Source organism: Diachasma alloeum, unplaced genomic scaffold (assembly GCF_001412515.2).
Source record: "Diachasma alloeum isolate Michigan unplaced genomic scaffold, Dall2.0 Dall_scaffold_00430, whole genome shotgun sequence".
NCBI classification, from domain to species: Eukaryota; Metazoa; Arthropoda; class Insecta; order Hymenoptera; family Braconidae; genus Diachasma; species Diachasma alloeum.
Genome location: NW_021680569.1, coordinates 1 through 27872, shown reverse-complemented (window position 1 = coordinate 27872; position 27872 = coordinate 1). Strand labels below are relative to the sequence as shown.

At 40.3% G+C, this 27872-nt stretch overlaps 3 protein-coding genes across 4 annotated transcripts; 1 reads left to right on the top strand and 2 right to left on the bottom strand.

Moving 5' to 3' along the window:
• The first annotated feature begins 1019 nt into the window (after nucleotides 1-1019).
• Nucleotides 1020-11984, top strand: LOC107042253 (microtubule-associated protein futsch). Of its 2 annotated transcripts, XM_015263242.1 has the most exons (8): nucleotides 1020-1582; nucleotides 3536-3648; nucleotides 3927-4104; nucleotides 4570-4900; nucleotides 4974-5277; nucleotides 6293-6568; nucleotides 6984-8725; nucleotides 8834-11984. In XM_015263242.1, the coding sequence occupies exons 2-8, from the start codon at nucleotides 3559-3561 to the stop codon at nucleotides 8988-8990; spliced, it is 3078 nt and encodes a 1025-aa protein (XP_015118728.1). In that variant the 5' UTR covers nucleotides 1020-1582; nucleotides 3536-3558; the 3' UTR covers nucleotides 8991-11984. The 2 variants fall into 2 exon arrangements, with proteins under 2 accessions (XP_015118728.1, XP_015118729.1); XM_015263243.1 differs by lacking the exon at nucleotides 1020-1582 and having other exon boundaries at nucleotides 3418-3648.
• Nucleotides 11985-12525: 541 nt separating this feature from the next.
• LOC107042201 lies at nucleotides 12526-15244 on the bottom strand. Its single transcript, XM_015263118.2, has 4 exons — nucleotides 15165-15244; nucleotides 14958-15097; nucleotides 14251-14347; nucleotides 12526-13056 (listed from the first exon to the last, which is right to left on the bottom strand). Exons 2-4 carry the CDS (start codon nucleotides 15095-15097, stop codon nucleotides 12838-12840), a joined length of 456 nt encoding a protein of 151 aa, XP_015118604.1. The 5' UTR covers nucleotides 15165-15244; the 3' UTR covers nucleotides 12526-12837.
• Nucleotides 15245-16103: 859 nt separating this feature from the next.
• Nucleotides 16104-22058, bottom strand: LOC107042198. Its single transcript, XM_015263114.1, has 7 exons — nucleotides 22036-22058; nucleotides 20641-20842; nucleotides 19644-19886; nucleotides 18915-19001; nucleotides 17794-17925; nucleotides 17469-17620; nucleotides 16104-16963 (listed from the first exon to the last, which is right to left on the bottom strand). The coding sequence occupies exons 2-7, from the start codon at nucleotides 20839-20841 to the stop codon at nucleotides 16837-16839; spliced, it is 942 nt and encodes a 313-aa protein (XP_015118600.1). The 5' UTR covers nucleotide 20842; nucleotides 22036-22058; the 3' UTR covers nucleotides 16104-16836.
• Between the last annotated feature and the right edge of the window lie 5814 nt (nucleotides 22059-27872).

Here is a 27872-nt window from a genome sequence, read left to right as displayed (position 1 = left end):
CTCACTCATTAATTTTTTTTTATAATTTCTTTGCCATCAATAAATTGATGGTGGGCCTCTGAATGGTTTTTAGCGTAATAAAATTTGATTTCAACTTCATATTTAGATTTTTGCGTCTGCTAGAGACCGAACAACGATTTCGAGGTAAAACAAGGAGAAACCTTACGATACTTATCATTTTCCACAAACGAAAACATTAATCCCGCTCAGATTGAATATCCACAATGCCACACAAAAATACTGAAATTTAAACATATTGATATATATCTCAGGAACTACTGGGCCGATTGGGCTGGATCAGCGCGCCAATATAGAGTTCATTCATAGCTATGAGCCAAAATTTCAGATTTCTAACTACCGATTTCACCGTATTTATGTTGAATTTTCGAACAATTGTTCACCCAAAATCCAAGTTGTCACACACATACATACAGACATGACGTAAAAACATCATTTCTCCACGTTTCATGACATTCTACATTATTTACGAACAAAATTAGCGAATCGAAAAATGTATCACATAAAAGGCTTCCATTCGGAAGCAAAACAGTGTAATTTCCCTATTTTTTTGGCTCTCACGAAATTCAGTCAGTTCCCAAAAAGAATCCTAATTCATCCAAATCAGACCATTCACCCAATCTCCCCCTGAATAGTTCAAAGTTACCAATCCCTGCCCCAATCGAACCCAACATTAATAGAATAGCACATTAATACCCTTAATAAAAAAAAACCCTCCCCCAAATTCAAACTCCAAACGTGGAATTCCACTCACCACCCCGAAACCTCCACCTCCCCTCCCAGTGTTTCTCAACACCAGCAACATCCACCCCCAATCCTCAGCCGTAAAAACCCCCGTTGAATCGATCACTGGCACCCCATCACATCCCCACCGATTCCCCCGGAAAAACAAAACTCCCACGCATGCGTCATCCCCGTGGGGGGGAGGAGGCGAGCTCCTCGAAGTCCTCGAGAATCCATGGCTTATGTTCGCATAACGCAACCGTCCACCCCTCGACTCAACACCACCAACTGTAGCAGTTGATCAGAGGGGGTGCTCGCCAGTCGCGTTTGGCCAGCGTGCCAGGAGCCCCCGATAAAGCCGACCAATCCCCCCGACCAGGGGGGTACGTGTTTATTAAACTCGGCCAGTAACGCCACCGTGCTCCGAGCCCCCCTAGGACGTGCGAATGGGCCGGAGAAAGCCGGACGCGTTTCAGTCCTGTCGTGAGAGTGTCACAGTCTCGACACTAGACTGATTTCCCTAAAATCCACTCAAGATGTGATGTGCGAGGTTGAATTGAGGTGGAGGGCTGGCATCCCATCCCCGAAAGGACCAAGAAACGAAGAAATAACACCCCAAGATTGCTCAGCACTCGAAGCCCGCTCACAAAACGCCCGAAATTGCTCACAAGAGGTTTGTCGAGCTGGAAATTTCAGCTGAGAAACCTCGCTAGATTTTTTACACAGAGATTGACAGAATTAACGAGGGTGAGTCGTTTCTGTTGGTGGCACACGGGAGGCAGACATGGAATAGCCGATCGATTTGCTGGTGTGTGCGCGCCCTGGAGGGACGCAAGCCTGGGTGAGTCTCTCCAACAATTAATCATCATATTTTCAACAATTGCTCGCTTCAGCAATCATTCTCTCTCTCTCTCTCTCTCTCTCTCTCTCTCTATCTGTTGCACGATTTCTTTTTTCGATACTGATATTTGACACTTTCCTTGCACCTGTTTGGCACTCGGGGACGTGTGAGCAAGCGCAAACACCACGATGATGTCGCGTGAACCCCCCTGGCAGTCACGTTTCCTCAGGCGTATTAACGAATGGGGCAGCTGAAAGGTGGAGGGGGAATGCTCGCACGAGTCATGTCAATTACTATACGTTATTCAGAGATATTCAGGAAGCTAAGGGGATTATAATGGGGGTGGAAGTGCAGATGAATCGAAAATTGGGGGAATAGTCGCTGTGACGAGATCGATGTGTCGTGGTTGACTGACCTCGTTTGCACTTCGGTCAGGCCATGACGATCGACGTCACTGTGACGGGATTCAGGTCGACTACGAAGGCTATTCAATAATTTTTTTTTCACCATTCTTTTTTGCTACGATCGATTCATGCTCCCGGTCTCCCCACAGCTCCTGGAATTCTGCTTCCACATTCAGTTTTATTTTTGCTGAGGGATGAGGTACAGCGTGATTTATGGATTCAATTCGTAGACTCGGGGTTTATTTGCTGGATTACGGGTTCAATGCACCTCGACAAATGTATGGTGCGGTAATATGTAGGTACATGTGGGGTTTACACGGACGAATGGGGGTTTAAACCGATAGTCCGTTACTGGTGCTACAGCTTGTGTGTACACAAATAGCCGTGTGTGTATAGTAGTTTGTATCTAAGAATAGGGTGAGGCTTATTAGCGGGGCAGGCCTTTGTAAACTCACACGGGTAAAATACAAGCGTTCGTGATGTTTTTACGTTTATCGGTGGTTGGCATTCAACACGTTTGGAGGATTTGAGGGAGACCACGTGAGCATTTACATTCATTTCATTCATTCAACTCATTTTAGCCCAACAATTTCCCCATTTATTAATTAAATTATCGTTCAGGGGATTATACGTCCCCTCGTGTTGGAATATCTAGATCCATTCTTATGGAAAAAGTTTGTTTCATTGATATTATTCATTTCCCGGTGAAAATTGAAGTTTCATTGAAGTTGACGGTGAGAAATGACTCCCCAGAACCCTTGAATTTAATGACAGCAGGAAAGAGGATGAAGAAATGTCTTTGACACAGTGACACATGCGGTTCGCATTATTCCGCGAACGATGAAAGCCCCCAGGCTCTTTGTGCTTGCTTTACTCTGGAGAGTGACTTTTACAGGCAGTTTGTTACACGCGACACTCTCAATGTCTTCTCACAATCAAATTTAGTTGAAAATGCTGCTAGCGTAAAAAGGAAAATATATTTTGCACAGTTTGGCTTGCACTCCGGGTATGGGAAAATTTCATAGAAAAACGTTGCGAATTCGTGAGAAAATTCTATTGCATTTCTATTGGTTTCATGCGCACTTGAATTGGGCAAGTGGTTTATGCATATTATTCATGATCGTTATGTATTCATTCATTATTAATTATTTTTTATTTTTATTTTTTCAATTTTTTATTTTATTCATTTATTAGTTGATTTATTTATTTTACTTGTATTCACGGATGAATATTTTATTAAGAATTAAGATAGAAGATTTTGGAAAGAAAATTTTTCAAGCTACGATAAGCTGGAAATATTCGTAATTTTCCAGCTGATTCTGCAGTTTAAATGCGTTTTTTTAAATAGAAATCCAATAGGAATTTCTATAGAATTTACTAGGGTTTTCCATGAACTTTTTAGTGCGTCTCGAGACTCTAATGAAGATGTCCCTGGCTTTTAAACGATCTAATTCACTTGGAAAAACAGTGAAGAGTCATTAGCAGTTGAGCTTCAGACGAGAACGAATATAGCAATCGAGTGAACGTTATTTTATTCTCAATTTTTTAGGTAAACAGAGTTAATATTGGAGAATGGCGTCAGGATTGCCGAGCGGTCATCAAAAGAAGCTCGGGCCAGCGCCGATAGCATCATTCGAGGATCTTTCCGACGAGGTGGAAAACGTGAGTTTATGAGACGAACAAAAACACAAAAAAAACTCGACTCATCGCTCTTCCCCCTATCAACGTTGTGGCAAAATAGATGTTTAAACGGATTAATTGAAAGAACTAACAGAAATCCCATCGTCTACATGCGAATTGTCAACATTGGGGATTTATTCAGAACATAAAAAAAAATAGATAGACAAATACTAGAAAAAAAAAAAACAAAATCGATAAAGTGACTGTTGAGAGATACATTTGTGCATTGAGAAAAAATGACTGTTTGAATTGTAATGCAGGGAGAATCAACGGCTCGAATGCCGGGGATCGTGGAGGTGACGACCCCCGTTACACCCGGGAGTTCACTCAAGACACCTAGCACACCGAGAATTGACATCAGCCGGGCTAGCAGTTCTTCGCATCATGAGGACAGCAATAATTCGAGGGAATCGTCGCCTGAGAGAGAATTACTCGCGGGTGAGACTATTCATCGGACTATTCTTGCTTTTGATGTTCAGGATATCCCGGTGCTTCAGCCATTTGTTCTTTGAAATATTTTTCTACATTCATTTTGAAAATAAAACGTACGAGAAAATTTTAGCGAATTCAATTAAAAATTCTCTTGAATTTCTACTAATTTTCGGCTGATTTTTTCCATAGACATGTGCAAAAGAAAAAATTCTATAGAAACAAACAATTGACTTCGATTTTTCAGTACGATTTATTCCATTGAGATATTCTCTGTAGAAATCTGTGAGATTTTCTCAGTTGATTTGTTTAATTTTGTTAATGAAAACATTATTTTTATTATTTCCCAATTATTTCCTCAATTATTACCCATTAATTTTTCCAAATTCCCCCCACACAATTCCCTCGAGAACGACTCGTTATGAACTTGTCAAAACGTAATTAAAAGAGCATTTTGATTTTGACATCGTGCAGGGGCTGATCCTCCCACGGGATGTAAGCTAACCCTCGGCTACAAGGAGGACGTGCAAGACCTGCGATCCTCCACCGAGGAGCTAGACCTCCAAGACCCAATTCACGCTCAAGACTTAAAGAGAGACGCAAAACGCGCACGACGAAGAAAAGAGGATGGAACGCAATCAGAGTGCGGTGGTAGTTTGAAGCACGACAGGGAGAGAAAAGACAGCAATTGCTCCGAGATAATTCTCCTGAACATAAGTGGCAGAACATCGAGATTGTCTTCCGTCGGTAGCCAAGGGTCAGGAGTATCTGGTAAACTCTCAGTTGTCTCAGCCACGTCTTCCAGGTAATAACAATAGATCAAAATAACGATTGTGCCCCCTTCCCCCTGACTGATACAATCCCCCCGTTGATCTAAGGTCGCCGAGTCCGCACAAGTGTCTGCTGGAGACGTCGTTTTGTGGCAGCAAGCCAACACTGGCCGACAATCTCATAGAGCCCTCCAAGCCAGAGACCGATGACCTGGAGAAGATTCTATTGAAACGCGAGGCTGACACGACAAAGGCACTTATACCCGAGTCCATAAAGGTGCCAATGGTCGGTGGGAATCTAAAGCCAGATCCACTGGACAAACCAAGAAGACGTGGACGAGAGGAGAGAAAGGAAATATTTAAACGTGAAGTTGAGATAACTAAGAAAGTCCTGGAGAAGGTCAACATCGAGGTATTAATTCACGAAAGAGCATTTGAGTTGATGCATTTATATCTGGATTAAAATAGAGTTGATAATGAGAAATAAAATTGCGTAGGAATAATCAATCTTGGCCTGGATTTTATCGTCACACACTGTTGAAAACACTGAAATACTGAAATTTCAGGGACCGTTGATTAGAAATAGTAAAAAAATTCTTTGAAAACCCTAGCGAATTTGCATACAACACACATGATTTTCTGCGTTGATTCCACTTTATTTGTCTTCTCTTCTGATTTAAAAAATGGCCCAAAAAGTTGGAAAATTCCAGCCGAGAAATTTTTAAAGAAAATATTTCAACAGAATGATTGAAAAGAAAATATATGAATCCTATTGATTTTTTGGAATCAGAACTAAAATTCACATTTTCCATAAAATTGTAAATTTTCAATGACAAAATTCCTCGAAATTTCAGTGAAACTACAGCTGTTAAAAACTCACAACAAATATACCGGAAATTTCAGTCAAAATTTGCAACAGTGCAGTGACAATCAGTAGAATGTGGTATTGTTGAGTCGTGATTAGTATACAAATAGTTCGCTACTTGATATTTAGTCGAAATTAATTAGTCCAGGGGCATGTGACGAGCTCACGTTGATCCGAACAAAAAAAGAACGAAACTAAAACTAATCTAAATTATCTCTGGTTGTGTAAATCACATTGGTATCTTCCATTTGTAGATGTGAGGGCGGGTCCTTTCGACTACATTAAAACCCGAGGTTTGTAGAACCAAAAGAAAAAAAAACAGGACAAAAGACTAAAACATTGATACGTGACTTCGTTTGTACATTTTTGCATTTGCCTGTTCTGCTCATGACTTTTTATTTCCCTGAATAATTAATCAGGCACGTCATGTCATTGCCACCCCATTTTACCCTCCCGTTACTACCCCAGACTCCCAGTATTAATTTTACACCTGTTGATACTCGAGTTCTCCACATCGCTTGAGCTAGAATTCAATTACTACGAGTAAATTGACATTTCCCAGGTGCCAATAATAAGGAAGCCACCGCCCCATAAGGACCCTGATGAGCAATCAATAAGGTCTGGTCAGGAGATCCAGAAGCCTGCGACCCTTGATCTCAACGACAAACGAAAAAAAGTCCAGAATTTCAAGGATGTCGTGCAGACAACTCCGAGTATCGGGAGCTTATCCGGTAGTCCGAAACTGCCGAGGCATCAGAAAGTTAGGGAATTGGAGGGCTCGAGAACACCTAGTCCATCATCAGTATCAAGAAAGAGTAGTTTTGCTTCATTATTCAAAGTAAGAGGAATAAAAATTTTCAAATATTCTTAAAAATTCCGAAAAAATAAGATAGATTCCAATTTTTCGAAATTTAAGAATAGTAAAATAATTGATAATCTAAATTTCCGATTGAAGATGAATTGAATAATTGTTAATCTTCCTAACTAAATTATTGATTGATAAAATAATTCGTGAGATTAATACTGCGTGAGAAAAATTTGAAAAGAATCATGAATATTCAGCATCATCAAAATAGCCAAAGAACTTGGACATCCTTAAACAAATAAAAGCTCATTTCAAAGCTTCAAAAAATCCCTTGAAAATGAACAAAAAATCGTGAAATTTCGCTCAGCCATTCGCAAATAATCGCCAATGAAATCCTCTCATAAAAATCCCCAAGCCTATAATTCCCCAAAAATAAATTTCCTTACAGAGTAGAACAGACGGCAGTGTGCTGAGCCCCGAGTCCCCCACCCCGAGTGCAAAACCTCGTCGCAGTATAACATCAAAAATAAGAGACACAACCGAAAGCCTCCGAAGTCGATCCAAGTCCCGAGAAAGAGTGTCAATAGACAAGGGTTCCACGAAAAACAAGAATGTGTTCACATCGACACTGAGTCTGTTCAAGAAACGAGAGCGCAAGAAGAGTACAGACGACCTGGCGACCCCAGAGCACGACGGAGCATCGGGCAACACGTCCCTGGACAGCATCGGTCCCGTGGAGTTTCGTTTCGAGGGTGACAGACCAGGAAGAAACGAGGACTCGATCTTCATCAGCCTCCACGCGGACTCTAGGAACTACGAGGAGGCCCTGCCCTCCGAGAGTGTCTCAATCCCCTTGGAGACCCCCACAAAACTCCTGGACGAGTACGACAATGAGCCCAGAACCGGTAGCATCATAACCGAGGCATCAATTGAGCATCATCGTGCCTCGGTCACGAGGATACGAACAGAAGCGAGGATCGAGTCGTCAGTCCCGAGAGAAGACTCGCAAAGCCCATTGCCCCAGAGTGCCTCAAAAGATTCTGAAATATCGAAAACCTCATCGAGAGATTCCAGAGCAAGTATTCAAACCGCGAAGCACATCGACCTCCCTTCGAGACCTTCATCAAGCCAGGAATCTAAAGCCCCCGACGATCAAAGAATCCCATCGAGCTCCTCGAGAGACTCAATCGAGCCTCGAAAGCCAGACATTCCAAAGCCAAAAAGAAAGAGTAAAGAAGCCAAAGAACCTCCTCCAGCAATCCAAAAGCCAGAGAGACTCCACCACCCGCCACCTGCCCAACCCCCAAGAGAAGCGAAGAAGCAAGAGGACCTCACACGCCCCGAAGAGGTCCTAAAACCCCAGGAAACCCTCGTGAAAACCCCGAGCGTCGTTTCCGACCTGGACCACAACAGTTCCGAATCCGAACGTGACTCTGAGATCGACTTCATCCGGAACAAGGCTGCGAAAGCTGTTGAGGAATTGCCAGACGAGCGAAAAGGTTTGTTCAATGAAGAAAGTTTCGAGGAGGACCTGCCCTACGTGCCAACGACCCTCCCTCTGGAGAAAAGTGTTGCTGTACCAATGCTCCCAGTGAAACAACGCCTCCAAGAAGTGAAGACGATACCGATCGAGAGACCAAGATCAACGACGCCAATAAACCCGACCCTCCTGGACGAATTCGTCCTGCAGACAGCTCACGACGAGAAGCGAGTGGATAGAATGAAGATTTCATTGCCACGTGAGGACAGTTTCAAGCTAAAAAGCCCGAGGAAACACGCGACGAATACGTTCAGTGAATTTGCTGGACGAGTGGCTCCTGATTCCAAGAGAAGTGGAAAAACACCTAGTCCACCGCCTCCACTGCCCCCACGAGCTGCCCCCCGGCCCAGCAATTGGATAAACTTCGAGGAGATCCCAGAAAGACGAAAAGCACCGAAGAGAATTCAAACTATTCCACGAGCAGAGGACGAGGCCAAGGGTTACAGCTACGTGCAGCCTGAGGAGTGCAGGTGTGAGTGCCACGAGGAGTCCAGAAGAGCTTCCACGAGGGACCCAACGTCGGGATCAAATGCAGGGGCTCCCTCAGTCACTGGGACTTCGTCCTGCAGCAGCAGCAATGGCGAGCGCAATTGTAATGGGGAGAATTGTAATGTTCCAAGCAACTCTGGTGATCGTGCAAGCATCGTCAGGTAAACCAACACTTGTACGATACTGTTGTTTTTTATTCGGGTGGGACACCTCAGGCGCACACCACGATAACTCTGATGATTGGTAGAAGTCTCTTTCTTTACTTCCAGTGACAGCTCGTTGGAGTGCAGCTTGAGCATAGAGGAGGCGGCTGGTACGCAGGCACTACTTGGTACAGGCAAGCCATTCTCCATGGATCTAGATGTTGGCTCTAACAGATCGAGCATCATATCCCAGGAGGAGACTGACGAGGCTCATCAGCCATAATCAATAGTTTTTTAATTGAATATCTGATCTCTGGGGATTTTTGAGTTTGCTGTAGCTGTCAGTGACACTGTGATGTTTTTTTGTGACCTGTTTATTCGGGAGAAGTGTGACACGTGCTGGGGAGATTGTGAATATCGGTGTAACGAATTTGACCCACATTGGCTATTGGGGTGGCGAACGAAAAAATGAATTAAAGGATGAAAAGTTTGGATGGGGGAATTGAGCCAACAAGACTGGAATCGATATCGACGATGCAGTTTACTTGAGAATTTGTCTGGACTGGACTGATTTCTTAAGAGATTACTTTTCTCGGTTTTATGGATAGTCTGAGGACTACGAATAGTCCCAGGAGGAGACTGACGAGGCTCATCAACCATAATCAATAGTTTTTTAATTGAATATCTGAACTCTGGGGACTTTTGAGTTTGCTGTAGCTGTCAGTGACACTGTGACTTTTTTTTTGGTGACCTGTTTATTCTGGAGAAGTGTGACACGTGTTGGGGAGATTGTGAACATCGGTGTAACGAGTTTGACCCACATTGGCCAGTGGGGGGTGGCGAACGAAAAAATGAATTAAAGGATGAAAAGTTTGGATTGGTGAATTGGGTCAACGAGTCTGATTGCAACGATTTAAACTCGATGAATGGCAACGTCACGAGGAAATCGATATCGACAATGCATTTTGCTTGGAAATTCGCCTGGACTGGACTGATTTTGTAAGGAGGACTTCTTTTCTCGGTTTGACTGTAGAGCACTGAACACATTCAATCGATTATTCGACGTTTTTTCGGGGATGAAAAACAGAAATAAAGAGGAAAGAATGAGGATATCCGGTCTAAAGATCGATTGCACTTGTTTTAATTAATGAGTGGATTTTAATTCATCATTCAACTAGCTGGTCTAAAATTGTTATTCATCGTGAAGAAAAACCAAGACCATCACTTCGAAATTAAGATTAATCTAATCACGCGTATTGCGTCGAGCCTTTAGCAGGTCCAAATGGAATGTTTCTCGGAAGAAAGATATTATTGAATTTATAAAGTGAATTAATAATAACAGTTGGTGTTCAAGATTGCGATGAAACGCGATAGGGTGCACCGAGATGAATCATAGAAGGAAAAATCAAATTAATGGTGAAATAAACTGAAATATTCTGGTAAGAGTTCTCTACATCCTCTCGGTACTTCAATCATTACTACGATTACTCGTAAACCTCTCTCTCTGCTCAAGAAAATTTCTGTATTATTTTTCCCTCGATATTGATGAAAAACAAACGTGGAAAATCCTAGTCCATCCCTCGTTACCTCTTAGACGTATTTTCTATTACACGAGACTATATTGTGTTCAATCATACGGTTAAAAGACACATTTTTCGAGTGTGTGACTGCATGAAGGAATTTGCGCATTTTTAGAATTAAAGAGTATTTTCCCCCGTTCACATTGAAATTATAATGAGAGGAGAATTCTGTGAGGGAAATGGAATGAGGAGATGTAGTAATCATATTCGTATTATTTCCCACGAATTAAACGTCGTATTTCATAGAAGAAAAATTCTCTAACGTTATGTTTTAGTTTTTTACATGTCCTGCTTGAAAAAAATAGAACTTTTTGGACAGTTGACTAGTAATTTTCAAATTTCACTTGAAATTCCATGAAATTCCTTATTTTTTAGCAATAAGAAGCCGAAAATTAATCAAACTACTTGAACTTTCCATAAAAAGAAAAATATTTAGCACAAAATGAAGCTAAACTTCAAATTAGTTGATATTTCAACAATTTTTATCAATTTTCTGGGAATAACAGTGAGGAAAAAATTCTATTCTGCAGAAAATCATGCTCACAAACCGCAAAGTTAGCTCCTCATATTATTCTCCTTCAGAAACCCAAGCTGACAAATCCGTCGTGTCAACATGAAGATGAAAATTCTGTTGACAGATGGGATATGTTCCCACGGAATAAACGTCTCCTCTCCTGCCTGTGGTTCCTCAAACACGATGCTACGATATACACCAAGTATCAACCTTGTTGAACATTTTAAAATTGTACCTGTCGTCTGCGAGCGACTTATCCCCCGTCTGTTCGTTGTAACGAGCCAAGGAAATGAAAATAAAAGAGTGTAAACGTCGGGTCTGAAGAATGGTAAAAACCCAGTTGAGACGCGGAAGACGTCCTAGTTAGCTCCACAATAGTGGATAAGTAATAAATTGAAGAGAGCCTGTTCCATTGATTTACCCTTTTTTTAGAATTTTGGTGTCTAGACAAGAAAGTGAAAGATTCAAAAAAAAACTATTATATATAAAATTTTAAAGAATATACCGATATATTATATGAATACCAATGCCTCAGGCCGTCGAATGCGCCTCGTTATGAAATAATTCTTAAAAGGAAATGAATACTGTAAAATTGTGAACGCGAGAATGATGAAAAACCCTGACTCTAACCCTTGTTGAACGTTATTTTGTATGGAAAATACGTGAAGCCACTTTTTTATCCCATTTGATATTTTTTGTATTTTTTTGTTATCATTTGTTGCCCTCAGTCCCTCAGGAATTAAAAGAATAAGGCGAGAATAGTCTCGCTGAGACCGAGTCTTTCTGACTCGTTCGTGTGAGCTCTCCCCGCAATAATGAATAATTATCAATTGAAAATATGAATGAAAATGGTTAAATGGACGGAGCTCACTCAAACGTTCACGAGAGACTGTCCTCCCACCAGTACGTGAACGTTTACCGTTTATTTTCATGAATTAAGACTATGAAAAACGGATGAAAAATATTTAAATGTTTCTAATGTTATGTAAATAAGACTCGGTTTGTTAAAACCAACTGATGAGAATGAAGAGAAAGAATGAATACTGAAACAAGAACAAAGAAAAGTAGACATGATTGGTGAGAGAATAAATTTGTCGTGTGGTGATGAGAATTTTGATTCGATTAGAACATCACATTCGAGAGACGAAAAAAAAAACAAAATAAAATGTTTATGTGTTTTGAAGTTGACTTGATCATATCATTAGTTCTCCCCATTGCGTGAAATTAATGAATGAATTGGTGAATTAATGGGGTAATTACGTGGGGATCTGGGACACCACGGGATCAGGATTATCAGGAATATGGATCCAACCGCTGACCGTCCTCGTACTCTTCAAATCTGCTCTGCTGCCTCCAATTACTGAGCTACGAAAAAAGGACAAAAATACTCACATTCACCCTTTTAAATTTTTTTTTTTAAATACATAATAATATGGAGACATTTTTTTATTTCATTAAAGACCTTTTTTGTATTTTTTTTGTCATTATTTTTTCCTTCATTCCCTGAGGAATTGAAAGAAACAAGGCAAGAGGTGAAGAGAATTTTTGATCGGTTCGTCATCTTTGAGACAAAAAAAAACAAAATAAAAATTTTCTAAAAACATTTTTTATCCCATTCAAGATTTTTTTTTATTTTTATTTTTTTTTCCTTTGTTGCCTGAGCATTCAGTAGAATGATTGCAGGAGTAAAAATAAAGAATAATGGAATTGTTGAGTGGGAGAATAAATTTGTCATGAGGTGAGGAGAATTTTGGGAAGATTCTTCAAGTTTGAAACAAAAACAAAAATAAAATGTCTGTGAAATAATTTTTTACATAAAAACGTGAAGAAACTTTTTTATCTCCTTTGAGATGATGTTGAGATAGTGTTCATAATTATTTTTTCCCCCCAAGAACAATAGAAAAAAAAATCTCCCTTCTCAAATTAATGTTCTCTCACTTGTTCTCCTCATCTCACAAAATAAATAAATGAATAAATAATTAGTTTGATTGGGTAATTACGTGGGGATCAGGGACACCTCAGGATGAGGATTATTCTCAAGGATATGGATCATTAGGGTCGAAACCCAGTGTGTCGCCCTTCTCGAACTCGTCATCACGCTGATCACCCTCGTCCTCCGAATCCCTCGCTTTCTTCAAACTCTCGTAATTCAGCGTTACCCCTCGATCTCTGGCAGTCAGTTCACTGCCTTCGTCACGTAAGAAAATCGTGCTCGCTGTAGTCGTTGTAGTGATATTATTATCATTGAGAGATTGCTGCAATATCACCACGTACTTATTAAACATTCTTGTCATTGTCCCGTGCACATTCACGTATAAATCACTCTCGGGGGCTTCGGAGTTGCCTGAGTGACCGACAAACGAAAAAAATCGCGACTGCAATGTTCATCTCCCGCGGTTTCACGAGACAATGGACGACATCCCGCCAATATCGAGGGGGGAGGACTACATCTCGACAAAAGCACCTCACGCGCACCTGCGTCTGCGCACAATTCTCCCCCGATATTTTTTCATGACGTTATTAACGCAAATATTCTCACTATTACCGAACAATTAATTAATAACGATCACTGCCACGATTATTTTAATTACTATACATCCGAAATGAGTGTCAGTCTATTTTTATTAACCGCACATTCCCTCCCCCACGTCCCGCCAAAAAACACTGACTCCGCCATCTTGATAAAAAACACTCACGCGCACCGGTGTCCGCGCAGGATTTTCTTCCTTTGTTCTCGATATTTTCAATGCAAACAAAATAGTCATTGGCATCGAACAATTAATTAACCATGATTTATGCCTTAATTGTTCTGATTATCATTATCCTCGAGTGTCAATCAATGAGTAATGATCAATGCCGCGATTATTCTCACGATTTAGTCCCCGGAATAAAAGTTTCAACACATTTATCAGCCCGCGATCCCGCCGGTACACACTGGCCTCCGCCATTTTGACGAGCTGCCCCGCGCAGGCGCACGGGGCAGTCCAGTCAGTTCCCCCCACTCGCTCTCTCGCGTCGTGTCGATTGTACAAACACATAAAACAGTGATTAATCGTGATGAATGAGTAACAGAATTAATTTTTCGGGTATGAAATGCATATTCGCGGTGGTGAGTGCACGTGTGGCAGTCCACAGAGAAAAATATCCACGAATTTACAGTGATATCCCCCTTTGTCGCGAGAATCTGCGCGGAGAAATGCGCAGAAGCGCAGTGAGGCGCCGCCATCTTGACGTGGTATCGTGTCCTGTCGTGTCCGCCGGCACAAGTTCGGACCTGTTCGGTTCCCCCGCGTGTTGTCCCCGGTTACGACGAGTGAATCGGGTGCATAAACTCGTGATGAAGTGATTAACCGTTGAAATTAATGTTCGAAAGTGTTTCGCGAGTGTTTAGACCGTTTTTTGAGCGTGAGTGATCGGACGAGTGACAATAGACGGACTTGATTGTCTACCTGCATGACATTGAGAAGGAACAGGAACGCCAGAAGAGTCAGGGCACTTATCGCTGCACCGTTACCTCCCCCTTTGCCGCCACCTTTTTTGTAATGCCTGGAGAAGGTAATTGATTGATCAATTAGTGATTTGATTAATTGGACAAAATTAGAAATAATAATCGAAAGGTGAATTAAAAAACGTGGTTTACTTGACAATTTAATGGATCAAATCACCCCTTGACTGTGAGACTTGTGATTAATTACTGAGTCAATTGATTGAAACAAGTTGAATAAAATAATAATGAAAAGGTGAATGAAATAATTTAATGAAGTGAAAAATTGCGAATAAAATTGAACTATTAATTTTTTTGATGAATCAACTCACCCTTGACCGCGGGACTTGTGATTAATTACGGAATTCATTAATTGCAAAAATCTACGTAAAATAATACTAAAAAGTTAAATAAATTAATAATGAAATGACAAAATGAAATGGAAATAAAAGTTGGAGAACGAAATAATCAATGAATTACCTCGCGATTTAATTAATTGGAAAAAGCTAAATATAATGATAATGAAAAGCTGAATGAAATAACGAGGAAATAATAAAACGAAATGCAGATAAATTTGAAGAGCAAAATAATCAGTGAATTACCGGACGATTTAATGAATTAAAATATTGCAAATAAAATTGAAAAATAAATCTCAGTGATGGATCAACTCACCCATGACCATGAGACTTGTGATCCCAGGGCCCCCCATGGCCCCCACGTCCCACATAGCCATGCCACCGCTCAATGGGTGTCTGCTGAGGTTTTCCAAAATTTCCGAATCCTCCCCAGTTCAGCAACGCCTTGAACGTCATCTAGACCCCCCCAAAAACGTCATCCAATCAGTCGTAAGTGCCCACAAATTATATGAATACAACCAACCTCAGTATTTCCTGAAGTTACGCCTTGACTTTTCCTGAAGGACTCACCCACCAGGAAAATTAACAAAGTGAAACGCGGAAAGTCCGAGTATTTCGTAATTTCTCCCAAACACGAGGACGAACTTTCCCGAGAGACGACCTGGAGTAAACTGCCAGTTTCGTCATTGAAAAAGACAATGTCTCAGTGTTTCTTCACACCCAGGGGCAGTTATTCATGGCTTGTTGGAGAGTCAAGGGCCGTGAATTTCCACAGACACTTGCTCCAGTAAAGTGAGTACATGTCCTTTGTGTTCTACTAAATATGTGGTACGTAATATGTGCGGAAGAGGGGACGATTGTCACGTGGACCAGGAATTCGAGGGTTATTACCCTTCTTACGTATTTCAATTAGCTTCCGCGAGTAATTTTAGTAATTAGGGTCTTGTCCATGTACTGTTTGGAAATTTTAAGCTGAAATTTCGGGGAATTTTTTCATTGAAAATTAAAAATTTCATGGAAAAATGAGTGGAAATGGTAAATTTCCATTCAATTATTCTATGAAAATTGATAGAAGTCAGGAAATTTCAGTTGAATATATTCGTGAGTTTTGAATAAATTAAAATGAGGTTTTTATTGGAAATTCAAATAAGTTGGGGAATTCTCGTTTTTATGGTTTTGGAAAATCGATCGATTCACTAAATTCATGAATTTTTTACCCTCAAGGGTACCAATTCTCTCTTCACCGAGCCACATCGAGCCATCAGCTCCAAGCTCGTCTTCCTCCCACGAAAATCACCTCTAGAGTTCAACTAGCTTTCTCTAGTAATTATGATAATGAGGGTTTTGTCCTTGGGATGAAAGAATCATATATCCATCAGCAACACTATTTATTCAATTATTTATTAAAACAAATGGGTACAGTCATACTACACGAACATACAACTTAACTCCTAAAGTATTCACGTGTGTCCTAACAAAGAAATTTGTGATACTGTGGCATAAATATATACAGAAGTTATTAAATTTAGTGTGGGTGAAACGAAAACGTCCTGAGATGTCTAACGTATGAAATAAATTAGTGGGAGGGCACGACAAACCCCCAGAATGTCATCAAGTGATTGATGAATCGATTGATTCACTGATTTCATGTATTTGTGACACTCGAGGGTAACAATTCTCTCTTCACCGATCCACGTCGAAGCCATCAGCTCTAAGCTCGTCTTCCTCCCATAAAAATTACCTCTCGAGTTCGTACAAAACACTAGCTACAGATTAAGTAATACCATGCGAATCGGTGTCAACGAGACAGAATTAATGCTTCAGATGTTTAAATGGAGTTGTAAAAGGTCTCGTTTTAATTCTGCCTCACACACACGCGCAATCGTTTCACATTAATAAATATAAATAAATATCGAATAGCTTATCGATTGGTCGAGGCTCAGTTGAACTCGATATTACAGTTGTACTGAATTCAACCAGGCCTCGAGAGATTCTCAGTCTACGTCCATGTGATATCATTGAATTTTTCATCTTGATGAATAAATTTGAACTTCGTTAAGCGGTTGATCGATGATTCTAATCACAATTTTCCTCTATCCAATGATTAAATTCGAATAAATGTTTTTCTGCATCGTGGATGGGATTCATTTAAATTTTTCTCGTGAACTAATGAAGGAATGGGCTTGTGGTGATGCTCAAACTGCATTGCAATCCACGAAAATCGTTCTGCAGTTTTCACCAGTACGTCCACGACGTGCGGCGTCATACAGGGCCTCGAAGTGGGCTCCATCTTGTCCTTGGAGGTACCAGCTGGCTAGGTATCTGAAATTTAGGAAGCAGGTGGATTAATTGAGCGCACGTAGTCCAAAGGAATCAACGAATTTTGGAAACTAGACATTTTAATTGAAATTCACGTTCAGTGTTTGGTGAATATCTTTGAATAGAAGGGAAATAGCGAGATTCTTATCTCGACCTTTTTTGTAGAGCGATATGAGAGCCACAAAAAATGTCCCTATGTAAATTCCGCTATTTCCTTTCAATTCTGAGATATTCAAGAAAAACTCACATCTGAAGGAGTAAAATTGTGTCAGGGTTGAGTGGGGTGAAAAGATCTGTCTTTAATCCTCGATAACTTGGGAATGGCAAAGTGAAATTTCACATTTTTGTTGTCGTTTGCAAGGTATTTTTGTAATCTTCAAAATGAGACCTGATTCATCCGCATCGTACCGTTTAGTCAGGAAATATCAACGATTTGATGAGATCTATTTTCCTCTTTCTCGTTTTTATATTTTACTAGTGTAATTTAGGAATGTTTCTGTGGACTTACGATCCTAATTGACAGAAGACTGGTGATTGTTTCGGGCTGTCAGCAGCACAGTCGGCACTGGCCTCGCACATGATGCGCTCTGGGCATCCACGTTGCTCTTCATCCTCGCTCTTTCCAGAGTTGCTGTAGGCTTTCATCGTTCGCATATATGCCTGAAAATTCAATTTTCTCATTCATTATTTGCAATTGGTGACTTGTGATGGATTTTTTCATTGACATGTAGGAATCCGGGGTCAATATACATCGGCAAAAACTGAAAACTAATTAACTCATATCGTTTTTCCCACTTATTCTATGGAAAATAAAATGAAAATTAAGTCGTTACCTTGAGCATGGAGATGGAAGCAACAGCAGCCTCAGACACAGAATCGCGTCTCCCCAGAGACCTTGCGTTCAACGAACGATGTGAGAATGAGGTCTTCAGGGCGTCCAACAGGTTCATGACGATGTTGATGAACTGCTCCAGGGATAAATAAAAGTTGAAAATAACATTCACTAGAAGGGCTTACACACTAGCAAATAATGATGAAGCTGAAGTTAGCGAGAGATTCAGGTCAGGTGAATCTAAGGTGTTCAGATACTTTCAGTCAATGTGCAAATTTCTTTGCACTTGAAAAAATGACATTTGCTCGTAACATTGTTTGACCCTTGAGCTCTCAAGGATATCCAACTATTCTTTACAGTTTGGATTCAAAATTCAAATTATATTTTGCACGGAATAAGTAATTTTTTGAACATTCGGTGTTGATAGATAAATGATTAAAGTTGATTAAACTTTCGGAAACCTTATTTTTTCATGCGTGGCATCGGTTTCTGGTAAAATTCTAAATATGAATAAATTTGCTACAATTTCTAATGAATCATTTTTATGGTGGCAAATTGATTGTTTATAAATTATTTATAGAAAATGCTGGTAATTTTCGAAAATTACAATTTTTTAATTATTTCATCAATCTTTCTCCAAATGTAAACTTTCAAATTTTTTCTTTAGATTTTTACAATGTTTTCTAACCGTTTACCATCAAGATTCAAATTCAGACCTGCAAAGTTTAAATAATAAAATCATTGTAAAATGTCCGAAAAGTTAGAGTCAAATGGGACTCAAATGAAAGCTTTAATGTTCAGCTCCAAAGTAGTTGGATATCCTTAAGCGATTCAAGAAAAATTACTTGTCTCAAGTAAATGTGATATTAGAATTTTTTTCTCAGTGTATCCATTTTTCTAACAAGAATGATCCTCTTTTTGCCTCAATATTCATAAGAGGATTTGTGGCAATATTCTTTTTACTCTTAGAGAATCATTTTTTTCCTCAGTGCAGCTTCAGCTTCATCAACCAATGAACATTAGAACTGATAGGCTAAAAAGTCAACTTTTTACAGAAACATTTAAATTGTTGAAAAATCAGTTCTGCAAGCGCAGTGCGAGGGATACTGGATGATCACTAACCTCAGATGTCTGTTTAGCCATTGTCGCGACACCTTCGGGATTTCTCCCCTGTCCTAGCAATGCCCCCAGCACCGCAGTCAATATTCCCTAAACAACCGACCACCGGGGAGTCTTTCACATTCAATATATTTACAAAAGTCATTTATCATCACTCAACCCGACGCAACTCCGAGTCTACCCATACGAATTTCCCATTTTACGAATTCATCTTCATTCTATAACAATTGATGGTTAATTTTTGAGTGATAGACATCTTTCTAGCTTGCTGGAGGAGATAATTTACAAGGGTATGAGGCGAGTCGTGTGGGGAAAGTTGCGACGGGTCAGCGTGACAGTCATCATAATAAAAAAAATTAAAAATACATTTTGAAAATGAATCGTCTCTGATAGGAGGAAGCGATCGTGTGAAAGTAGTCTCGTCTTGTCACTGTGCAAAATACTATTTACATAAAATTAAAGCAAAATGAAAAAACTAAAAGTGAGAAAAGGAGTTCTAAATACTACACGGAGAGAGAAAATCACAAGAAAAATTGTTTTTAGGAATTCCTGTGTGAAATTAACGACAAAATGTAGAGCGAGGGATTAATTTCCCCCTTCGCAGTGCGAGTCCGCCGCATTTTTCTTGCAATCTTTCGTGCATTGAACACAATATTTTACCATTTTTAATGAGCAGGAGACAGGCTTTCACAAGTTCTAATGAAAAACCTCGTGTAGAGGAGATTCTCTTACTTGCATAGTACCGCTCTGGTTGTCGACTTTGTCGAGTCCGCCGTCGACAGGCTGTTGTGCACCCCCAAGAATAGCTGTGATAACGCGAAGGCCGACGGTCAAAAGATTAGACCAGGGACTAGCTGCGACTCCGTCGTCGATGTCATTCTTGCTAGGGCCAGTTATGGCACCAGTTTGACCTAGAAGCATCTGCATGAGCATGCCCAGCATGCTGGACCATGAGAAACCGGTTGCTCCGCCCTCCTAGAACAATTAATCGTCCGTTGCAACGAGAGAAATTCAGGGGTAGAAGCTAATTGATGAGATGAAGGTGAAACTGACGGAATATTCGTCGGCGGAAAATTCAGTTTAGGGGGTTTTTGAGGGTTCAAGGGTCAAATAATAATGATAGCATTTTTTGAAAAATTAATCGAATTAATGAAAATTAATTCTAATTAATTTTAAAAAATGTTTGTGCACTCCTAGATCCCTCTAAATCAAATCCTTCGGTAATTTCGGCTTCTAATTGATGACTCGTCCTTTCACGGGGATAAAAGCTGGATAAAAATTACATAGGGAATGGAAGTGAAATGTTAACGAACGCGTGCGGTAAAAAATCATTCTCAGTTGCAAAAAAAAATATACACAAGTTTGAGAAATCGTTCACGTTCACTGGGGTAATTTTCGATGGAACGCAGGATAAATTTTACCGTTTCGGCACAAATTACCCTCACGTTAAGTAAATTTTCCCAAGTCAATGCAGAAAAATTCACTAGTCGTGTTGCTTGTTCAGTAATTTTTACGCAATTTTTTTTCTTCGTGTACATTGTTAGAAAAAAAAAATGGGATTTTTTATGAAATGAATCATTGAACTGAAAATTCAAATTCTCATTGATTTCCCCATTAACTTTTGAATTTTCAATGCCGAAATTCCTTGGAATTTCGTTGGAACTAGAATGGGATAAAAATTTTCATCAACTGCATCGGAAATTTGAACGAAAATTAAAAAAAAATGTACCTGAATCGAATTGGATCCAACGTCGTCGATATCATCGAGCCCAGCTTTCTTAATGGCATTGGGCTTCTCCACGAATTTCCTCTCCTCCCTCAACTCGGGTGAGTGCTCCTCGGGCTTGTACACCGGGTGCTGAGGCAGGGTTGCAGCCTCCCCGAGTGTAAGTGCTACTAGGCACAGGGCTACGAATTTTTTGTACTCCATTCTGCAAGAGAGTGGGTTAAATTAATTCATGGATATGAGTTTCGTCATCCACTTTCTCCTCTTTCTTTTGATCCTCTCTCACTGTTGACGTCAGTCACGTTGATTACTCATGTACGTGAAAACAAAAAAGTCGGGATGAGTGAAAATGACCTGATTCACTAACTACTTCTAACCGTTGATACTTTATCCTTTCTTCCTTCTCTCTCTCTCTTTCTAAAAAAAAAGTTGTCTGTGGGTCTTTCGAGATTTTTTAGACTCCTATCGGGGGGATATAATTTTTTGTTTGTCATAGAAGAATTTAGGTCAGAGAACTCCTTTCAGTGGTCATGATCAGTTGGGTATTGAGGAAAAATTCCTGAGATATTTTATTGACTGACTCGATACGATCGGTTGAATCCCACCTAAAGCACACGGGCTCGTTCACTCGTGCCGTAAAACCTTGACCATGAAAGTGGGTCACTGTGGTTAAGGCCACAATGTCGGTAAGTCCATCACTGATCGTCTTGTTAGCCCACTTCCGTATCGAGGGTACATTGAACTCGAATCTTACCGTTACTCAAAAAGGGGGTCACGACCTACTGCAGCTTTTTAGATTTTTTTTTTGCCACCCGATTTTCTTCGTCATTGCAGTCGTTTATTTTACGAATGAAAAAATAAAAAGAACTTGATGGTTATTCTTGGTAAGCGGGAGGAAGTCGTTGAGTAGTATGAACTTTCAAAAACGGTACCTTCCTCAATGGAAGAAAAAAAAATACGCGAACGAGTTTCTAACTGTATACTAACACTTGAGCAAAGTCCGACTACCTGTTTTGCAGGTTTTAGGGAGACACTTTTTTCGAGAGAGAAAGACTACCTGAACCCTCCAAGATCCTAACGATAGGATTATCCGGAAAAATTCCAGTTTAGTTTTCAAAGAAAATGGGTGAACTCGAATAAAAGAGGAAAATAATTCTTAAATTAATTAAAGGGAGATTGCTTATTCCGTCATTGATGTCTCCATGCTCTCCACAAAGTCCGCACTTTCTTCGAAATTATTAGAAAAATAAATTGATTGAACAATTTTTTGGTGAAATTAATCATAATTTCTTCATGTTAAATAATTTATTCAGTGAAAATTTAATTGATATAATCAGTGGCAGACGTGATAAACCGGAAAAATAATGTGTAAACCTCAGTAACAACTTTCGTACTCACATTGTTAAGTGCAGGTAGATTTCCGTGACACTGACTCTCAGCTCTGAAGATGTTATTCCGTGAGGGGTCTTCTATATAGCCTGCACGACTCCCACCGCGTGGGGATAAACCGTACGGCCAATGATTGAATTGCTTTGGCACTGTTTTCAATGGAACTGACCAATCCTCTCACCGAACACTGGGACCCCGAGGTGCCACTTAGAACATTCTTCTTTTTCAAATTGATTTTCCCAACGGCTTTTAATTTTTCATCGTCACTCATTTTTCCCTTCATTCAACTCGTCAGCGATCACTGCTTGCTTCACTTGCAGATGTGATGAGAGTAATCACTCGGAAATTCAATGAGTCTGAGCAAATGTGTACAAATGATGTTATGGGTGGCACGTGGCTGCAAAAAATGCCGTTGGGTCTTGGATCATTGATCAATCGAGTCATAAATTCATTTTAAAAGGGATTGAAGTCAACTTGTGATACACTGCCTCACTTTTTTCTTTATTGGTTCAACATTTTTCACGGACTACATATTTTCTGAGGATAATTCGGGGTGTATGAATGCCCCGTGGACAGCAGAACCCCACATGCTCATGGCATTAAATAAACTCACCTGAATGCCACGAGCCTAGAAAAAAATAAATAACAATTTAAATCTCTGTGGCAGTGAGGCTCACCGTTAACTCGGCTGTCGCCTTAATTTGGGTTTAATGATGACGATGGTGAACAAATTGCAGTCTAGCTACCTCGTTATTTCCACGTACATCCGCCTTAAGGGAATTTAGAATAAAGTAATAAAATAATGAGGAGAAAGAGCAGGCAAATCGTTGATTCGACAGGTGAAGCAAAGCGACTAGATGATTGAACTGTCACTGCCACCAGTGATGTCCCACATTGCTCCATTGTTTTCCCTCCCGCGATGGTAAACTGGGTCTTACCATTTTTTTAAAATGAGGAAAATTGCCCTCAAGGTCAGGTGAACCGAGAAGAAGATTCTCGTGTATGGAGGAAAAGCCATCGTATCTTTTCGCTTTACTTTCTTTTCCATCATCGCGTGTAAACAACAATGCCACGCGAGTGGCATTCGGGACGTGTTGCCAACTTTCTTGGGACTCTTCTCGAATATTTTCGAACCCTCGAGGCTGGAACAAATGGGAATGAATGGCATGGGAGATATAAGAGAAAAAGAACAATTGTTCGTGGAAAATTGACCTTGCTGGAGTCTTCGGAGGGTGACGACCTGTAAAAATGCTCATCTCATCGTGAGTTGTTGGGGAATTCGGGGCATTTAGGCATCTCACAATTTCATAGATAGAGGCAAAAGTTGGATAAAAATTGTTTAGAAAATTGAGGATAATTTTACTAGATGCGAATGCGACGGCAATTGCGAAACGAAATTGTAATTGAATAAAAAATACTTTTTGCGGAGGATATCTTCAGATTCGTTCGGAAAACACTCATCTATGAATGCAAAAATTGCTGTTTTCTGTACAGTAAAATTTTTCGCAGGGCTTTTGCTAAAAAAAATCATTATCCGTTACAGAAAAGTTTCTCATATTCACATATGTGAATGATGACGCAATATTGGGTAATGATTTATGTTCATGGGATAATTTTTATTTGCATAAACAGAAAATTTGACGGTTTCGATAGAAATTATCCTCACGTTCAGTAAATTTTTTCGAGTCAGCTGGGGAAAATTCACTATTGTCGCGCCTTTTTTGCTCGAGATAGGGCGATTAAGACCTAAAAGAGGATTCCACTCCACGATCACATGAATAATGACATGAGTTTGGTAATTTTTCTCCGTTTACACAAAGAGAATAAAATAAAATAAAATTGGGGAAATTATTGCTTAAAGACTAAATTTGGAAAAATGAAAAACGTCGACAATTGTTGTAATTTTTACATTCATTCCCTCAAATTTGAAGATTAATTTTCTAACAGTGCAATCAGTCTGGAATAGTAGGCACACGCAAAGGATTGCTCGTTCTCGATTACTCTTCCGATGAAATACTAAAATTACTCCATTTATGATCGGGCCCCCAGTGGATCCAGGGATCCAGCCTCTTCAAGCCTCATGCACTCAATTTATTTGAATATCCCCATCACAAACTCAACAAACATTACGATCCCGTATACCTGATCATTAAAAAGCCGATGCACCTGGTATGCGGATTTGGATTAACGGGACAGCTTCTCGTTTTCATACTCTCAACTCTGCAATTATTATCCACAAACTAAATCTGTATCCACGTATTCAAGTGGAATGTTGAATAACACCTGACGCTGCAAGAAATGATGTTTGAACATGGAAAGAGCATTGTGGCATTACAACGTGAAGTGCCCATGGAAAAGAGTAAACAAAAAATATAAGCGTGGATGCGCCTAATCACGTAATTGTCCAAGTTGTGAGACAAAACACTTGGATTTTTTGTTAAAACCCTTGTAGCACGTTCACGTGCCAATCTTTTTGCTACAACCTCATTACTTGCATTCGAGAGTTTAGCACAATCGTAAATACCAGGCGTTTTGTTTCCGTTCGACTCCACCCTTCGAAGCAATCCTCTCCCCCATCATTCACTTAATGACAACTTCCTCGCTGATTTAGTGTCGCTCGGGCTCGTCAAGGGTGAAAGAACTGCGATTCATCATAACTGTTCCAGTAGCGGGATGCCTCTGCTCTTCTTATTAACAGCATCCTGCTAATCGTTTGCAATACTCTCTTATCCTTGTTCATCACCTGGGAATGCACAAGTGGAGTAGAATGTCAATAATCTTGGCTTACATTCTTCCAATTTCCTACTGTTGTGGGGGGATTTTTTCTCTTTGGTCTGATGGCTGAATTAATACTGAGGGGAATCAATCTACACGTGTTGTAACGGTATCGAGGAATTGGTGTTTATATTTATTGGTGTTGTAATGGTTGCTTTTGGTACTGACGATGACCTCGTTACCCCAAGACTGCTGCACTCGAGGATTTCTGGAATTTCATTGAGTCACTGGGTGAAAGGGGATGACAAGACGTATCATGGAAATTTCTGGATGTCAGGATGTTCGGGTTATTAATTAATTGCAGTATTAAACATCATTCTAGCCCTTGTTTGTCACCTAGGGATGCACAAGTGGCGTAGAATGCTGATAATCTTGGCTTACATTCTTCCAATTTCCTACTGTTGTGGGGGATTGTTTCTCTTTGGTCTGATGGCTGAATTAATACTGAGGGGAATCAATCTACACGTGTTGTAACGGTATCGAGGAATTGGTATTTATATTTATTGGTGTTGTAATGGCTGCTTTTGGTACTGACGATGACCTCGTTACCCCAAGACTCCTGCACTCGAGGATTTCTGGAATTTCATTGAGTCACTGGGTGAAAGGGGATGACAAGACGTATCATGGAAATTTCTGGATGTCAGGATGTTCGGGTTATTAATTAATTGCAGTATTAAACATCATTCTAGCCCTTGTTTGTCACCTAGGGATGCACAAGTGGCGTAGAATGCTGATAATCTTGGCTTACATTCTTCCAATTTCCTACTGTTGTGGGGGATTGTTTCTCTTTGGTCTGATGGCTGAATTAATACTGAGGGGAATCAATCTACACGTGTTGTAACGGTATCGAGGAATTGGTATTTATATTTATTGGTGTTGTAATGGCTGCTTTTGGTACTGACGATGACCTCGTTACCCCAAGACTCCTGCACTCGAGGATTTCTGGAATTTCATTGAGTCACTGGGTGAAAGGGGATGACAAGACATATCATGAAAATGTCAAGATGTCAGGATGTGCGGGTTATTAATTAATTGCAATATTAAACATCATCCTGGTTCTTGTTCGTCACCTAGAGATGCACAAGTGGGGTAGAATGTCAATAATTTTGGACTAAAGTCTTCAAATTTCTACTGTTTGTGAGAATTTCCAACTTTTTTTGGGCTCATGGCTGAATTGAGACAGACGGTTTATTTGCTTTATGGTCTGATGACCGCCTGGTTACCCTAGAGCTATTTCACTCCGCGACTTCTGGAATTTCATTGAGTCACTGGGTGAAAGGGGATGTCAAGTCATTCTGGGTTCTAGTAATGAAAATCTCAGGCTCTCTGTTAATTGATCAATTGCAGCATTAATCAGCATCTTGTGAATCGTTTGCAATGATCTCTCATCTTTGTTCATCACCTAGGGATCCACAAGTGAAGTGAAATGTCAATAATCTTGGCAATTCTTGTCATTTTCTCAATTTTCTGCTGTTGTGAGAATTTTTTTCTTGATCTGACAGCTGAATTGATACAGAGGGGAATCAATTTACACGTGTTGTAACAGTATCGAGGATTTGGTGTTTACATTTACTGGTGTTGTAATGATTGCTTTAAGGTACTCGTGACGACCTGGTTACCCCAGGGCTACTGCGCTCGATGACTTCTGGAATTTCATTGTCACGGGGTGAAAGGAGATCTCAAGACGTTTCAGGTTTTAGTAATGATGACTTCAAGGTCTTCTTTCATAGATTAATTGATTAATTTATTGATTTATTGAAAGTTGCTGGGCTGCAGTGAATTATTTAAGCAGCGATTTGAAGTCAGCATTGCATCTCACTGATATCCAATCATACTTTCTCCATTTGCACATAAAATCTGATGATTTTCGTTTTAAGTTTTATTGAGGCAATTTCATGAGATACGACAAAACTCTTCGTTTCGTCAGTGGTAGCCGTCCTTGCCGGCAATTTTCTATCGCCGAAGACGAGCAATTGGGGAACGACAGCCGCAGGTGGACGAGCTGTTACAGCTATTCGACACAGAAACACCGACATAGCGGGATCAAGTCCAGCTTGATTTACATAATGATTTGCGGTGGGTACGCAGTCCAAACGCTTCGATGTTTGTGAGCTTGCGATAATACATTACTATCTTCTATTCATTTACTGCAGATTATGTCGCAAATAATAGTGGATGTATGCCCAGGGGATCTTGCAGCTGAGGTTGCATGGTTGACCTTGGGACGAAGTACCGTATTCTGCAGCAGATGCTCGAACAAATCCGCGATATTTGAAATTATTTGACATCGTTTGATGGTCTCGCGTCCGGTTCGTGGAATACGTGGGTGTGCGAATGAGTATGACGCACGAGAAAAGAAAGTTTAAGAGCGAGAATTATCATGGAATGTTCTGGTTTTTGTTTACGACTTGTCTCGCACTTTCTTCAGGTTTTCTCGTTATTCGTTTTTATTTTGTCGTTTGAAATTGTTTGAATTCTTCTGTATTCGCTGTCGGTTTGTTACCTTCGTGGATGTGTTATCCGCTGAGGGCGAGGACTATCTGTAGATGAAGAAGAACTCTTCACGGTCGGTTATCAGGGGTTTCGTTCGATTTGCGGAGACAGATGCCGCTAGTGATTTACGAATACGATATATCGATATCTGGGAGGTCATTGAAGTTTGCAATCCGATCGCTTCCTCTTATTAGAGAGGCACGGTATCGATTTACCTCGAAATTGATAGACATCGAGCGATTTGACACGATACTCGCACTTCTACGAATTCCGCTTATCAGATCATCATATTTCTTAATTAAAAATTTTAATACTCTTGGGGCTTTTTTCGGCCGATACGAGCGATGGAAATTCTCGTGGGGGCTTGGGGAGATTGCGGGATTAATAGGGGAATTGTGAGAATACGCCGACTGTGCACGTGCTGGCGCCAAAACTGTACGATTGGGGCGGCTGTGTGTCTTTACTCATGAAAATTTTTTCCGTACCTTCATTTCCGACGCTGCACGTTTTTTCCCGCAGCCCTTACTTGTAGGGGTGCGGGGTACAAACGAAAATGAATGTGGTACATTCAGGTACTC

Excerpts from the sequence above, each read along its gene's own strand:
- LOC107042253 (XM_015263242.1), top strand. The coding sequence starts at position 3,559 with ATGGCGTCAGGATTGCCGAGCGGTCATCAAAAGAAGCTCGGGCCAGCG. Across the intron at positions 6,569-6,983 it reads GTTTTGCTTCATTATTCAAA|AGTAGAACAGACGGCAGTGT; the intron begins GTAAGAGGAATA and ends ATTTCCTTACAG. Across the intron at positions 8,726-8,833 it reads GATCGTGCAAGCATCGTCAG|TGACAGCTCGTTGGAGTGCA; the intron begins GTAAACCAACAC and ends CTTTACTTCCAG.
- LOC107042201 (XM_015263118.2), bottom strand. The coding sequence starts at position 15,097 with ATGACGTTCAAGGCGTTGCTGAACTGGGGAGGATTCGGAAATTTTGGA. Across the intron at positions 14,348-14,957 it reads CACAAGTCTCATGGTCATGG|GCATTACAAAAAAGGTGGCG; the intron begins GTGAGTTGATCC and ends TACCTTCTCCAG. Across the intron at positions 13,057-14,250 it reads TCCTTCTCAATGTCATGCAG|CAATCTCTCAATGATAATAA; the intron begins GTAGACAATCAA and ends GTGATATTGCAG.
- LOC107042198 (XM_015263114.1), bottom strand. The coding sequence starts at position 20,841 with ATGGAGTACAAAAAATTCGTAGCCCTGTGCCTAGTAGCACTTACACTC. Across the intron at positions 19,887-20,640 it reads TTGGATCCAATTCGATTCAG|GAGGGCGGAGCAACCGGTTT; the intron begins GTACATTTTTTT and ends TAATTGTTCTAG. Across the intron at positions 16,964-17,468 it reads GTCTTCTGTCAATTAGGATC|ATACCTAGCCAGCTGGTACC; the intron begins GTAAGTCCACAG and ends CCTAAATTTCAG.